Consider the following 17100-nt stretch of genomic DNA (forward strand, 5'->3'; position numbering starts at 1 on the left):
GGACCTCAGGTGAAACAAACAGCACTCCTGGCTAGCCCAATTTACATAGGGCAGGCCCAGGGGGAGGAGAAAAAACATATAAAAAGAGCAACCAAAATTGAGCTGGGGACTTCTGTTCTCTTTGAGTCTTCTGCGACCTCCCCTACACCTCAAGGATGTATTTTCCTTTGCTTTCTAAATAAAACTGAGCTGTGACACGAAGCTGTAACACTGGTCCGTCCATCGCTTCAAATTTTTGCTGTGAGGAGGAAATTTACATGGGGCTGTAACACTGGTCTGTCCATCACTTCAAATTTTTGCTGTGGCGAGAAAGAACCGAGGAAATTACACACTCCCCCGACAGAAGGAAACAAGGAATTATGAGTCTGAGCAGAGCCAGAATACTTAATAGTAAGAGTCAAGGAGGGGGTGGGAAACCTACATTGATTTCCCCTGGATTCTGAAACCAAGCAATTTAAGTTAAACCCACAGTTCACAAAACTTAGAAAGTTTCTCAAAAAATGAACTTGCTTGGGATAATATAAAATATCTAAATAATAATTTAGAGCTTTACATCTCTTTCAAGACAAGAAAAGTGCCTTAGGGATATGTTTATTCCTTCTACATTCATCAAATATTTATTAGGTGAGGTAATTTGCTAGTTATTAAATAAAACATAAAGTTGAATAAACTGTTGTAGTGCATCAGTATCTTTATTAATATGCCTGAGTAGATTATAAACTTTCACAAAGAAGTATCACAGTTTGGCAATTAGGAAAGTTAGGTTGAAAAAACCTGCTCAAGGTCACTCAGCAGCCTTGAACTGGGATTCAAACATAGATTCTCAAGAATTGGTGTTAGGCTAATGGGGAAGGGAAAAGTGGATATTTCAGATGCAGAGTTCCCAAAGACCCATATTCAGAAACATGCACTGATGTGTCTGACTTTATCCCTTGCTCTTTACCTCAAGGAGCTTACAGTCAATTGGGGAAGTAATAGCATATGAGAAAAGGACATTAAGTGGTGAAAGAGAATTAAATTACCTTATGTATTAGAAAATGAAGATAGTAGATTCATTTCAGAGAATCATACAAAGTCTTATTCCTGTAGATTCTCAAGAATTGGTGTTAGGCTAATGGAGAAGGGAAAAGTGGATATTTCAGATGGAGAGTTCCCAAAGACCCATATTCAGGGACACGCATGGACATGTTCAGAGACTATCAACTAAGCCACTTGGTTGAAGCACCATTTTGTGAGCAGAAATAATGTGCCTAAGGGCTTGGAAAGGTAAATTGGGACCAGATTCCACAGTTCTTGAAGCTGGACTTCATTTGGCATTCTGAAAAAGGATGAAAGGCAATTTTTGAGCAGGGGAGAAGCCTTGTCACTCCTTCCAGGGACACCATGCTAGCTGTCTAAAAATGTAGACACAAACCAGCTTTCAAAATTCAGTATCATAACTTAGCATTAAACACCTCTTAGATGTAAAGGATTGAGATAAATGTCCTTTAGATACATCAGTTCATTGACTTCATCATCTATAATCTTGGTATGATTTGAACAAAGGTTGTGGAAAGAGCTGAGATGCCAGGCTGAGCAATTTGGGTTTTTATCCCAAGGGAAAAGGAGGGCCACTGAAGCACTATAATGTGATTTGCATTTTAGCCTAACCATTCTGACAGCAGTTTGGAGAACGAATTGGAAGGAGAGAATCTGGAGGCTGGGAGATGAGATATGAATGTTCTGCTTTTAGATGGGCTATGCCAAAAGGAGATTTTATTGGCAGTGTGTAGGATGGGTCAGAGAGGGGAGGTTGTGGGAGGAAACCAAATAGGAAAATACTTTAGTCACACAGAGGAGAAGTAATAAAGATCTGACCTTAAAGGGCATCAGTGACATGGAAGAGGTGGAATCAATAAGGAAAGGAGGTTGAGAACATGTTCAAAGACTGTCATTTCAGATGGTGGTAGTTCCATCAAAAAGAATAGAGAATTCAAGAGGGGTTACAGATGGGGGTGTTTAAATGGAGAGAAACATTTTAGTTTGGTCAGATTTAGTTTCAGAACATTAAGTGAATGCCTCCAAAGTACAGCTGGTGAAGTTGGTCAGGGATCTGAAAAGTGCTATGGATAGAGAACTGGGTGCTTCTAGCTAACAGTAGAAAACACAGGAATAAATGTAATCCTGGTGGAGATTATACAGGAAAAACTGATAAGAGATGCTGAGAATGTTTCCATTTACAGGGAGGAAAGAGGCAGAGGATCAGGAAGGGAGACAGAAGAGATAATAATGTCTAACTTTGTAGATTTATCAGGAAGATTAAATGAATTATTTCCTTCTGAAATGTTTTGTTCAGTGCTTGGTACATAACAGATACTCAAATTATCTCCCAAACAAATGAACAAATAGAAACTCAAAACGTCTTCACTTCACTCGGCCTAGTTTTTATAGAAGAAAATCAAAAGCTCACGTCTCCCCACTGGTAGAAGAGCTTGGCAGCATTCCACTGCAGCTTCTGGTTCCGCTTGTTGCCCACAATGGGGGACCGTCCCCTGGAAAGGCCTTTCTTGGTGATATTCACATGATGTCCTTTCATCCACTCTGGCCAGTTGCCACGGTTGCAGCGGTGCACAAAACGGGCACATTCCAGGAACAATGCTGCTCTGGCTACCACCGGTGCTTCCTGAATAGGGTTGTTAAGGAAAGAGTAATGTAGGATTAACAAACAATGAATCTGACCTTAAAGTGAATGCCTCTGTACTCTTAGCTTATTTTTGCCTTTGTATTTTGATTTGGTTTAGCCATATTTCCCCTGCTGCTCAGCAGGGAGGAATCCACTTGCAATGCAGGAGCCACAGGAGACTCGGGTTTGATCCCTAAGTCAGGAAGATCCCCTGGAGAAGGAAATGAAAACCCACTCCAGGATTCTTGCCTGGAGAATCCCACGGACAGAGGAGCCTGGTGGGCTACAGTCCCTAGGGTCACAAAAAGTCAGACACAATTGAGCGACTTAGCAGCAGCAGCGATATTTCCCAAGGTAGTGTTAACATGGTTATAGTAGTAGTGGGAAATCTAGAAAATGAATCCATGAACGCAAATTTGAGTATTGAATAATGAGACATTTTAAATCAGTTTCTGCATGTAGTTTTCTCCTTTTGGAGAATCTCAAGTAATTCCATGACTATCTTTGCATATTTCAGAGACAGTGAAGATTTGAGTGTGAAATCACTTTTAATAAGGAGGTTTTAAATATGAAGCTTTTTTAAACCTAAAATTAGCATGATGCAAACATATATTCAATTTCTAGAACTAGATGTAGATTAACCAAAGATGTCAGTTTTTTAAGGACCATCCACAAACTCAAAGGACGTGCAACTGCTCTCTCATTTTGGCTAATAAGAAAAAGAAGAGCTTACTATATCAGGCTGAGCTGTGAGGGTAAACAGAATAAAATGGGGCCTGAAATGAGAAAAAAACGAATGAATGAATGAATGAATAAACTCCATTGAGTTAGTCTCTTTCTCTAATTTTTCATAAACAGATCAAATTCTGCTTAAATAGGCATGGTTTCAATTGAAAATGTTTGACAAAGAGGAAATTGCTTAATTGATAAAAGAAAAACAGCATTTCTTCAGGAAAATAAAAATATGACTCCATCTTGTCAAGATGTGCTTGAAAAATAAAAGCAAGAGCTTTTTGTTAATACCCAGAAACTTAAAAGAGTAAGATATCTACTCTTCAGAAGCCAAGAAAAATTTAATATGGGAAAGAATGTGAAATTTCCCATAGGCCAGCATGTCACAAAAAATACATACATCAAACATTCACTTGTGTCAGTTAAAAAATATATATATAAAACAATATTTGCTATCATCTTGAAAGTGAAAGTTGCTCAGTCGTGTCTGATTCTTTGCAACCCCATGGACTATACAGTCCATGCAATTTTCCAGGCCAGAATACTGGAATGGGTAGCCTTCCCTTCTCCAGGGCATCTTCCCAACCCAGGGATCAAACCCAGGTCTCCCACATTGAAGGCGGATTCTTTACTAGCTAAGCCACAAGGGAAGCCCAAGAATACTGGAGTGGGTAGCCTATCCCTTCTCCAGGGGTCTTCCTGACCCAGGAGTTGAACTACATTGCAGGTGGATTCTTTACCAGCTGAGCTATCAGGGGGAAGCCCTTGCTACATCTTAGAGTTACCTAATGAATCCCATGTCCCATGTCCCACGTGTTTTCAAATGGAAACAGTTTTCATGATTCAAGTAATAGCATTCTTAACAATGCCTCAATCTATAACGTCAAAATAGGTGCTAATGTATAGAGAATATCAATTATGTTCCAACTAGTTTTTATAAATTGTAATTCTTAATTATCATAACAACCCTATGAAATAATATCCTCATTTTAATATTTTTTAATACAAGGTATAATTTTCCACTCTATGTAGCTGGGAAGAAGAAGACATGGGATTCATTCTCAGGTCTCTCTGATGCTCAAATCTGTACCTCTTTAGTATCTTCAAGGTCTTAACTCATGCTCATATACACCTGGGGAAAAGATGATTTCTAGAATGCATGTAGAAAGTTACTGTTTAAAAATGGAACATTAATGTCATGTAAAACACAAGTAAGCACATAATTTTCCCATTTAAAATATATTTTATGCTCCATCCATCTGATTATCAATGGATAAAGGCAACTGACCTTTGTTGTTTGGTTCATTTCTCTCCCTATCCTCACTGCAAGTGCTCTGTGATCCGCTTATGTCAAACTGATTAGTCTCCCAGATATGACATCTCGTACCTTTCCATGTTTTGTTTCCATCACTTACAGAGCCTTTAAGCCCCTTTTCTATCTCGCAGATTCTCACTTGTAAGCTTCAATTTAGTTATCTCCTCTAAGAAGATTTCCCTAACCCCTTCCTCTTCAGGCAGAGGCAGTTACTTCATAGTGTCTGGTAACATACTATCTCAAATACCCTGGGTGTTTCAAGTAAGTTAGCCCTTTAAGCATTTTCCCATTGTTGACAACTTAAATGAAACTATCAAGAATCCTAGTAAGAAATTTAATTATGTTGGGGCTTAATTTTACAAAAAATATGACGTATTGCCATTGAAGATAAAGTTCATTTATGTGAAAAGGCAGAATAGAAGATAAACATAATGATGAGCATCTATCATTAATAAAAGATGGACACTGATGATGAGAAACTATCCTCAACTTTATTGGTACCAAGACTTGATAGCAGGTCAGAAGGATAGAAAGACTTTAGAATGCAAAGGCTTAGATGAATTTCTACATTAAACTTATCATTACCATGGTGCCGTAACATCCCAACTAAATATCTATACTCTTTCCTTGTATTAAATATTCAGCTTACTAAAGATTTCAGATATGCTAATCTGCATTTGGAAAAGCCTGGAACATCTATCTCTAAAAAGGAACTCCAGTCTGGAAGGCAAGGCAAGTGATGCAAATCTATTCTTATGTCACATTTTGACACATTTCCAATATAAAGCAATGAGATTCATTGCTTAATGACAGGAAGGCAGAAACAACACTGCTGGAATAGCATTAGGTGATGAACTTTAGCTCTTTCATGATTAATGAGCGTAAAAACTTAACCTAATTCAAATGTATGGGGCAGAGGGTTTTTTTTTTTTTCCATATATTTCTTTTAACTATTAAATTGCACTGAGAAGACTAACAGAAGATGAATAAAAAACCCAGACTGTGCTATGTAAGGCTTCCCATGTAGGTTGGCTTGGCTTCTTTAGGAAATATGTTTTATTTGCTTAGGAAACTCAAGGCATTTTGAATGGAAAACAATTTTAATTCTCTGCTCTCAAAAGCTTCTTATGATAAAACCCAGACATTATCAGTTATTGGCCCTAAGAAATCCTACTTTAAGTTGGGAAATAGAACTGAGACCATTATCAAAATAATTCCCATTAATTGACTATATAGCACAACATTAAAGGGAAGGTTAATTATTATTGATAAATTTGATTCATGTAAATTGCCAAACTCAGTAACTTTTGGAAATGTCATTGTCTGCATTAAGGGATGATGACATAGAGTAACTCAAATATTGCCTTCTTATTATAAACCTCACGAATCTTGTAGGTGAAAGCAGACTCGGGGATCCTATAGTCAAGAGTCACTGAGTACTAACAGTTTCTGTGGTACTGTAGTGTGTGTGTTACTGTATGGACAATGGAGGGTGCTGTTGCAGTATAAAGCTAAGGCCTCAACTGTGTGTCCTCATAGAAGATCCTTGGCAATAAGAATCGACTGCACACTGTGTGTGAAAGAGTAGTCAAGGCATATTGTGAGTGTGGCCATAAAGAATTATTTTCCTTATAAGTTCCTTTCAAAGTGTAAGTTAGAAAGTATTGATTTGAGGAGCCAGGTTATGGAATACATTAGACAAAGGATTCTTCCTGGACATAAAGGAAAGTTGGTTTTTCCTCTTTTGATGGAGCTTGCCTCTTAATGGCTCAGAGCAATCTGATGAAGCAGCAAAACAATGGAGACATAACAGCATGGGTAGGGATGGATTCACATCATGGAGAAAAACAGCACAAATGGAGAAAAACGAATCAGAAGAAGGCTGCATGGGTGAAGAGAACCATGGAGTTTCAGAGACTCAGTTAAAACTGAACATCAAAACAAACTTTGGTACCGTTGGTATACCACAGAGAATTTTGCTGGTGGTCCTAAAAGAAAAGTAGGCAGATTTAAATTCTTTCTGATTAACACGTCTGCCAGATCACCTTTCTAGTAATGCCACAGAGCAGCTTCAGTTCCATTATGTCATAACTTCGTAGTTCCCAGACAAGCAAGAAGCAATTTGAACTGGTGAGATAAAATGTCTGGTTGAACTTTATGGAATTTCTAAGTTTGACGGTCAAATACAGTAGAATATCATCAATTTCATAAGGTTTGGTTTTATATAAGGTGTTGTCTGCAATGGTTACAGAGCTATTCAAAATTACAAAACATCATGCATTATGCAATAAGTATTTCTCTAACATTCTTCAAGTAGAAAACTTCAAGTATCAGGCTATTTTTCCCTTGACTTCTTTTTTTTTTTTTTCCCATGACTTCTTTTTGGCACTTTTTCCTGCATTTGATAAGATCATTATGTATATTGAATGTTTCCTTTATGAAGGTAAAGCAGAGAACTAGAATACTAATTCAAACAACTGTGTTTTATTTTGCCTGGGGACGTAGAAAATATTGTTACCAAGATATGATGGTTAATTGAAGGTTATAATTGTGACACATTCCTTCCCCTGAGGGACTATATCTAAATTTGTTATGTAAGAAGAAACCCTGATTGATCCTGGAAACTCAACAACAACAGGGCAGGAACTGTTTTAAAGACAATGTTTTATGTTGGTTCCTGGGGAATTACATAATATTTTTATTGCCTTATAATAAAATGTAAAGCTCTCACTGGTGTAAGATACCTATTTATTTAAGACCACTGGGAATAAGCTGGTATTGTGGGTCTTAGTGTACCCTGGAACCTTGTTTGCTAGAGGGGACGTGCTTGTGAGCCAGTATTTATTACTTAGCTTGCACTGAATTCTCTGCCCGAGATCATTAAGCAACTGACAGGCTGTCTCTGTCCCTGCGCGTTTCTGCAGTAGCTGCGGGCAGTTGAAATGATTCAGTGTCAGGCTAGATGCAGACATTATAGTTGAGTACATGGTTTGGCTGGGTTGGCATTTTAACACTCAGATCCTGCTAATATCTTACATAATTGTTTTAAAAACCAAATAAGGACTCCTACTTCTGACAATATGATGGATTAAGTGTGAAGACAACATCTTATGGTTTGGACATTTAAAAGTGCTGGATAAAATATCCAAAATTTTTTCACTTTATTTTTGCTTTTGCTTCTGATATGAGATGATAGACCGTTGAAAAGTAGAAATTACAAGAAAATTCAATTCTGGAGTGAAGGTAGGGAGAAAGGTGTGAACTAGTGAAGGAATATTTGCCCTGAGGGTTTCTATTGACTATGGCAAGACCAGAGTATGGGTTTTCAATGGACCACAAATTAAATGTCAGTGTTCACGTGAAGTGGAAGGTCAGGCCACACACTCCTTTATAAAGCCAGTATCCCAGGTGGGAGTATTTTTTGATTAAACTTCAGTTGAGAGAGCTACTGTCAGTTGATCATCACCAAAGAAATGTCTGAAAGGGTTCTTTTAGAAGAAGGACATAGATCTTAGAAAGGAATGTCTGAGATGCAAGGAGAAATGGTGAGCAAAGACTATACTAAGCTTTTGGGCAAATTTAGAAATCATTTTCCTAACAATTAATAAAAATAAAGTTTACTTTGTCAATGTTAAAACAAAAACAGAGAACTAAATCTTGCACAACTGGCATTAAAACCCTCTACAGTCTTTTATTATTTGCAAGAAGAGTAAAGATATTCATTAATTTTAGACAGCATTGAGTTAAATATGCATGCAATTTTTAAAATATAAACAGAATATTACAAATTTCAAACTGATAAGGGAAAATGAAGAAAACAAAGCTAAACCAAAGCAAAGAAAAATCCAATACAATTCAAAAGAAGGCATGAAATGGAAACAAGAACACACATGCAATGAAATAGTAAAAAAAAATGTGGCAAGTAGTCCGAAGAAGACAGAACTGAATCTATATAAGTAAATATAATCTGTGCAAATGTACTAAACTTTCTAGGGAAAAAGGTCATTAAAATGGTTTAAAATTCAAATACTTGCTTTCTACAAGAGATATACCTAAAACACCTAAAAGATATAGAAATGTTGAAAGGAAAGGATTTACAAAAAGATATATAAGTCCAATGCTAAACTAGTAAAACTGTTTCAACTGTATTAATATTAAAGAAAAATATATCCTTATATACTAAAATAAATTGGGTCACTAGGTACTGAAAAGACCCTGATGCTGGGAAAGACTGAAGAGAGGAGGAGAAGGGGATGACAGAGAACAGATGGTTGGATGGCATTACCAACTCAATCAATAAAAGTGTGAACAAGCTCCAGGAGATGGTGAAGGACAGGGAAGCCTGGTGTACTGCAGTCCATGGGGTCACAAAGAGTTGGACGTGACTGAGTGACTGAACAACAACAAGTTAGTGATAATATTTTTATAGGACCCGATACATGTTATATTTCTAAACTACCTGCCTCTTCTAAACCAATAAAACAAAAATTGCTGGAACTTTAAGGTAAATGGATAACTTTGCCATCAAATCCCTTACCAATATACAGTGGAAGTGACAAATAGATTCAAGGGATTAGATCTGATAGAGTGCCTGAAGAACTATGGATGGAGGTTCGTGAAATTGTACAGGAGGCAGTGATCAAGACCATCCCCCCCCAAAAGAAATGCAAAATGGTTGTCTGAGGAAGCCTTACAAAGGACTGAGAAAAGAAGAGAAGTGAAAGGCAAAGGAGAAAAGGAAAGATATACCCATTTGAATGCAGAGTTCCAAAGAATAGCAAGGAGAGATAAGAAAGCCTTCCTCAGTGATTAATGCAAAGAAATAGAGGGAAACAATAGAATGGGAAAGACTAGAGATCTCTTCAAGAAAATTAGAGATACCAAGGGAACATTTCATGCAAAGATGGGCACACTAAAGGACAGAAATGGTATGGACCTAACAGAAGCAGAAGATATTAAGAAGAAATATTAAGAAGATATGCAAGAATACACAGATAAACTATGCAAAAAAGCCCTTCATGACCCAGATAACCACGATGGTGTGATCACCCACCTAGAGGCAGACATCCTGGAATGTGAAGTCAAGGGGGCCTTAGGAAGCATCACTACAAACAAAGCCAGTGGAGGTGATGGAATTCCAGCTGAACTATTTCAAATTCTAAAAGATGATGCTATGAAAGTGTTGCATTCAATATGCCAGCAAATTTGGAAAACTCTGCAGTGGCCACAGGACTGGAAAAGATCAGTTTTCATTCTAATCCCAAAGAAAGGCAATGCCAAAGAATGCTCAAACTACAACACAATTGCACTCATCTCACACGCTAGTAAAGTAAGGCTCAAAATTCTCCAAGCCAGGCTTCAACAGTACATGAACCATGAACTTCCAGATGTTCAAGCTGGATTTAGAAAAGCCAGAGGAACCAGAAATCAAATTGTTAACATCCACTGGATCATTGAAAAAGCAACAGAATACCAGAAAAACAACTACTTCTGCTTTATTGACTATGCCAAAGCCTTGACTGTGTGGATCACAACAAATTGTGGAAAATTCTTAAAGAGATGGGAATAACAGACCACCTGACCCGCCTCCTGAGAAATCTGTATGCAGGTCAAGAAGCAACAGTTAGACCTGGACATGGAACAACAGACTGGTTCCAAATAGGGAAAGAAGTAAGTCAAGGCTGTATATTGTCACCCTACTTATTTAACTTCTATGCAGAGTACATCATGAGAAACGCTGGGCTGGAAGAAGCACAAGCTGGAATCAAGACTGCTGGGAGAAATATCAATAACCTCAGATATGCAGATGACACCACCCTTATGGCAGAAAGTGAAGAAGAACTAAAGGGCCTCTTGAGAGAGTGAAAAAGGAGCATTAAAAAGTTGGCTTAAAACTCAACATTCAGAAAACTAAGCTTATGGCAATCTGTCCCATCAGCTCATGACAAACAGATGGGCAAATGATGGAAACAGTGAGAGAGACTTTATTTTCAGGGGTTCCAAAATCACTGCAGATGGTGAATGCAGCCACGAAATAAAAGTTTATTTCTTGGAAGAAAAGCTATGACCAACCTCAGTTCAGTTCAGTTCAGTTCAGTTCAGTGCTCAGTCATGTCTGACTCTTTGAGACCCCATGGACTGCAGCACCCCAAGCCTCCCTGTCCATCACCAGCTCCCAGAGGTTACTCAAATTCATGTCCATTGAGTCCGTGATGCCATCCAACCATCTCATTCTATGTCGTCCCCTTCTCCCGCCTTCAATCTTTCCCAGCATTGGGGTCTCTTCAAATGAGTCAGTTTTTCGCATCAGGTGGCCAAAGGATTGGAGTTTCAGCTTCAGCATCAGTCCTTCCAATGAATATTCAGGACTGATTTCCTCTAGGATAGAGTGGTTGGATCTTCTTGTAGTCCCAGGGACTCTTAAGAGTCTTTTCCAACACCACAGTTCAAAAGCATCAATTCTTTGGTGCTCAGCTTTCTTTATAGTCCAACTCTCACATCCATACATGACTACAGGAAAAACCATAGCTTTGACTAGCCGGACCTTTGTTGGCAAAGTAATGTCTCTGTTTTTTAATATGCTGGTTATGTTGGTCATAGCTTTTCTTCCAAGGAGCAAATGTCTTTTAATTTTATGGCTGCAGTCACCATCTACAGTGATTTTTGGAGCCCCCCAAAATAAAGTCTGTCACTGTTTCCACTGTTTCCCCATCTATTTGCCATGAAGTGATGGGACCAGATGCCATGATCTTAGTTTTCTGATTGTTTACCAACCTAGACAGCATTTTAAAAAGCAGAGACATTACTTTCCAACAAAGGTCTGTCTAGTAAAAGCTATGGTTTTTGCAGTAGTCATGTATGGATGTTAGTTGGATTATATAGAAAGCTGAGCGCCAAATAATTGATGCTTTTGAACTGTGGTGTTGGAGAAGACTCTTGAGAGTCCCTTGGACTGCAAGGGGATCCCATCAGTCCATCCTAAAGGAAATCAGCCCTGAATATTCACTGAAAGGAGCGATGCTGAAGCTGAAATTCCAATCCTTTGGCCACCTGATGTGAAAAACTGACTCATTTGGAAAGACCCTAATGCTGGGAAAGATTGAAGGTGGGAGGAGAAGGGGATGACAGCGGATGAGATGGTTGGATGTCATTACCAACTCTATGGACATGAGTTTGAGTAAGCTCCAGGAGTTGGTGATGGACAGGGAAGTCTGGAGTGCTGTAGTCCATGGGGTCTCAAAGAGTCAGACATGACTGAGCGACTAAACTGACTTGTCATATCAGATTAAGTTGTGAGGAGAAAAAAATAAGGATGTAGAAGACTTGAATATGAAACACCATACCCTGATAGACTTAGAGGGAATATGTTAAGTGAAATAAGTTAGACAGAAAAAGACAAATACTGAATGATTTCACTGATATTTGGAATCTAAAAAACAAACAAAAAAATGAACAAACAAAACAGAAACAGGCATAGAAAACTGGTGCTTGCCAGAAGTAGGGAGCAGGGGGTTGAGGGAGGAATGGAGCTTAGGTGAAACAGGTGAAGAGGAGTAAAAGCTTTAAGCTTTCAATTATAAAATAAATAAGTAATTGGGATACAATGTACAGTATAGGGAATATAGTCAATAATATATAATAACAGTGTATGGTGACAGTTGGTTACTAGCTTTATGGTGATCAATTCATAATGCATATAAATGCCAAATCACTATGTTGTACACCTGAAATTAATATAATATTGTCACCTATACTTCAATTAAGAAAAAGGAAAGAAAAGCCACTATGTTATACTCAACAATTAGAGAATGCACATTCTTTTCAACTACACATGGAACATTTATGAAAATTATATAATGCTCTAGTTTATAAAGCAACTTTAATTCCAAAGAATCAATATCTGAAAATGAAGCTATAAACCAATAACAAATGGATACCTAGCAAAACTCTGAAATTTATACATTGAAATGCACACACATCTATTTAAATGACTCATGGAAAAGGAAATAATTAAATTTTAAAAGGCTTAAATATAACTTATAACAAACATACTACTTATCAAAATTTATGTCATGTGGTTAAAGTAGTAATGCTAAAATTCTAATGCTCAGTTTTTGAACAGAAGAAAATAAAAGTATGAGCCAAGCCATCAGCTAATAAGCTAAATAATAATACAAGGAATTCAAAGCAATAAGAAGAATGAAAAATAAGGGCAGGATATACTCTATACTTTATAATAACCTATGAGGGGAAATAATCTTTAAAAATTATATATATATATATAAAACTGAATCACTTTGTTATACACTTTGTAAATCAACTCTACCTCAATAAAAAAATAATAAGGCATTAATGAATTAGAGAATAAGACACAATAGAGAGAATCAACAAGATTGTTAAAAAAGACTAACAAAATTGACAAATACCTGGCAAGCCTAAGGAGACAATTTTAGGAATAAAAACAGATAAAGTAATAACAGATGCTGCAAATATTAATAAGAAAATTATCAAATTTAATCCAACAAATATGAAAATTGAGGTAAACCTGACAAATTACTGAAAAATGTAAAATTACTTAAACTGACTCAGAGAGAAATAGAACTTTTGAATGATCAATTCAACTCTGAATCTCAATTTGAATTTTAATTACGTCTAAATTTATCTGTGGGCTCAGTGTAATTCCAAGAATATATCAAAGAATTTTCAGAGAAATTGACAAGCTAATTATAAAATTTACATGGAAGAGCAAAGAATAATTAGGTGATGTTCAAAGTTTGAGCTATTAAGACAGAGTAGATTAACTCAGAGTACACAGGGAATGGAACAGAAAAACACTCGGAATCACATCCATGCAAGTATAGAAACTGGACACATGATTAGGATGGTGTTGCATATCAGATAATAAAGAATGAATTAGTCAAAATAACACACTAGGATATTTTTTCATGTGAAATAAAAAGAAAGAAAGGAAAGAATCCCACTTTATACACACAGTAAATTCTAGTTAAAGACCTAAATGTGAAATGTAAACTTTAAAATTTTAGAGGAAAATGTAATATGTATTTATTATTACTGTGGGATTTCTTTAAAAAAGACTTTAAAAAACCATTAAAGAAAATTTTTATCAATTATCTCAAAATGAAAACAGCATGAGGAAACAGAACAAAATGACATATTCTCTAGGGATACAAACTTATGAAGCAAAAAAAGCCAAGCACAAGGAAAATTAAAGTTCGAGACAACAGGGTCCTCTGGGAAGTAGGGGTGAGTGATTAGAAAAGGAATACAAGGGGCTTAAAAAAAATTGAAATGTACTGCTTTTTAACATATATGATGAACATATGACATTAAATTTTTTTAATTTAAATGCTACATATTTATGACATATCTTTTTGTGTGTGCATGACTGCTACATTTTGTAGTCAGATTTTTTTTTTTAATTCAATATAGGAGTACCACTAGAATAAAGTGTATAATTGGACCATTTAGCTTTGGTTATTACTGGATTATTTCAACTTTCCTTATGATTCAAAAGAAAACACAATATTACTTTGTTTTATAGTTCCCCATCTGCATATATTCTACTAATTCCTTGAAAAAAGGTAATTTCCATTGATCACCAAGTAGTCTTATCATGGTAAACTCCAGTGTGGATTAAAATTGTTGCAGTGAATCTAAAAGTATGACTATATGGTAACCTAATTGATGCTTTTGAACTGTGGTGTTGGAGAAAACTCTTGAGGGTCCCTTGGACTGCAAGGAGATCCAACCAGTCCATTCTGAAGATCAGCCCTGGGATTTCTTTGGAAGGAATGATGCTGAAGCTGAAACTCCAGTACTTTGGCCACCTCATGTGAAGAGTTGACTCATTGGAAAAGACTGATGCTGGGAGGTATTGGGGGCAGGAGAAGAAGGGGATGACAGAGGATGAGATGACTGGATGGCATCACTGACTCGATGGACGCGAGTCTGAGTGAACTCCGGGAGTTGGTGATGGACAGGGAGGCCTGGCATGCTGCGATTCATGGGGTCGCAAAGAGTCGGATGCGACTGAGAGACTGAACTGAACTGAATGTTTCATTTTCCCCAGAAGAGTTCTAGTTTATGTCTAATTGGTATGATTATTGATAACACTCCATTTCACTCTCAAAAGTGTCCCACTTAGAATACAAATTATATAATCATTCCTCCTAAAGCTATCTATTTATGAACCTATTATAATTTAACATGACTTAGGTTTTCTTTTTCCACAGACTAGGGAGAAAACTATGATCCAATGGACTCTCTTATATTCATGGAATTGTTACTAAAGCAAATTGACATTATTTTGTGTTATTCATGCTAGTAAATTACCAGTAGGTGAGACATCACTATGTCTGTACATGTTATGTATTTGTCTGGATAAAAAATGAAAGATAATTTCACCTGAAATATATAGAAAACAGACAAAAGTGCCTTTTATTCAAACTGCATAATTTTTCTATTTTTTGTGCTTGTAGATTATATCAACCTAAAGATGAAACAAATCCTTTCTAAAACATGTCTTTTAAAAAATGTCTTATAGTTGCATTTGTTAAATTTATACTGATGAGAAACAGTGTGAGGAGGAGCTGTGCTGAAATAAAAACTGAACCAACTATCCCTTCATAGTCACAGTGATAATCACAAGAGGACTGTTTAAAACAAAACCTTCAGATGGGCAAGACTTTGAACACTGACATTTCCGGTATTTCTCCCATTTAATAATGCTTTTTAACTCTGAAGAAAATTGTATACTAGAAGAAGTCACATTGAAATTCTATGATGCAGGTAAAGAGACAATGAAAATTGTTCTGAAATAAAAGCTACATCATAAGGCAAACATTGCATTTCAGTTGTAGTTAAAAATGAGTGCAACATCCAACAAAAGCAAACAACAAAAAGGAGATGGGAGTGTTGGACTGTAACATGATGATGAACTGAATGTATTCATTTTCCCTTCCTCTCTTAAATCATATAGGATGAAATGGTAGAATCTATACCTATATCTGTATTTATATCTATGTCTATCTGTCTACCTATCTATACCTATCTGTATGTACATATGCATCTGCATATATATCTGACATCGGTATCTATCATCAATCTATCCATCTATGTCATTTATATCTACATCTCAGTTCAGTTCAGTCGCTCAGTCATGTCTGACTTTTTGAGACCCCATGGACTGCAGCACCCCAGGCTTCCCTGTCCATCACCAACTCCCGGAGTTTACTCAAACTCATGTCCATTTGAGTCGGTGATACCATCCAACCATCTCATCCTCTGTCATCCCCTTCTCCTCCCACCTTCAATCTTTCCCAGAGTCAGGGTCTTTTCAAATGAGTCAGTTTTTCGCATCAGGTGGCCAAAGTATTGGAGTTTTAGCTTCAGCATCAGTCCTTCCAATGAATGTTCAGGACTGATTTCCTTTAGGATGGACTGGTTGGATCCTCTTGCAGTCCAAGCAACTCTCAAGTGTCTTCTTAAACACCACAGTTCAAAAGCATCAAGTCTTCGGTGCTCAGCTTTCTTTATAGTCCAATTGTCACATCCATACATGACTACCGGAAAAACCATAGGTTTGACTAGACAGATACCTACATCTACATATTTCTATATATATATATATTTATACACTAAAACCACAAATGCATTGGAAAACATGTAAAACATTTAAAAGTGAAGCACTTCTGAAAGTCAGGAAGCAGATGAAGTCAGATATTAAGTGTAACCAAACACAGAGGATACAAAATGTAATAACACATCTAATAAAAGACATTGGTGAACATTAATCTTGAAGGGCTCTTAACGCCAAATCAACAGGTATGAACAACTGCCATTGCCACACTTGCATAAATGATGGTAAAAAGAGAATGCCACTTTGCTTCAAACATATTGGACATGCAGCCACACTTTCCTTCCTCTCAGTACTCTTGCCAGCACTCACCAGTGATTTTGGTTCCTTCACTTACCTGTATCTGAGAAATTGAAGTTAAGGATGCCCTCATTTGGAGACCATTTCCTGGCTTACTACTTTCCTCTTATATCAACAAATAAAATAATGAATATGAAGGTGCTTTATAAACTGTGATAAATAATGAAAATGTTACTTTGTCATCTTCTACCCTCATCTCTGCCACCACTACCACCATGACTACTATCATCACTACCATCATGATGACTACCATCACCATCACCACCACCACCACCACCTATCCCCTCTTTTTACCATCACCACCGTCATCACCTATCCCCTCTTTTTACCATCACCACCACCACCACCACCTATCCCCTCTTTTTACCATCATCACCATCATCACCTGTCCCCTCTTTTTACCATCACCACCACCACCACCTATCCCCTCTTTTT

General features: G+C 37.0%; 1 protein-coding gene across 7 annotated transcripts in view; it reads right to left on the reverse strand.

The window, feature by feature from the left end:
- The window catches only part of UNC80 (unc-80 homolog, NALCN channel complex subunit), a 213847-nt gene that overhangs the window by 114753 nt on the left and 81994 nt on the right, over positions 1–17100 (reverse strand). For all 7 annotated transcript variants that reach the window (XM_040228608.1, XM_040228607.1, XM_040228610.1 and 4 more), the window contains exon 23: positions 2450–2662. In XM_040228608.1, coding sequence (XP_040084542.1) covers positions 2450–2662 — 213 coding nt within the window. The remainder of the gene's footprint in view (positions 1–2449; positions 2663–17100) is intronic.

This window comes from Oryx dammah, unplaced genomic scaffold (genome assembly GCF_014754425.2).
Source record: "Oryx dammah isolate SB20612 unplaced genomic scaffold, SCBI_Odam_1.1 HiC_scaffold_27, whole genome shotgun sequence".
Lineage (NCBI taxonomy): Eukaryota > Metazoa > Chordata > Mammalia > Artiodactyla > Bovidae > Oryx > Oryx dammah.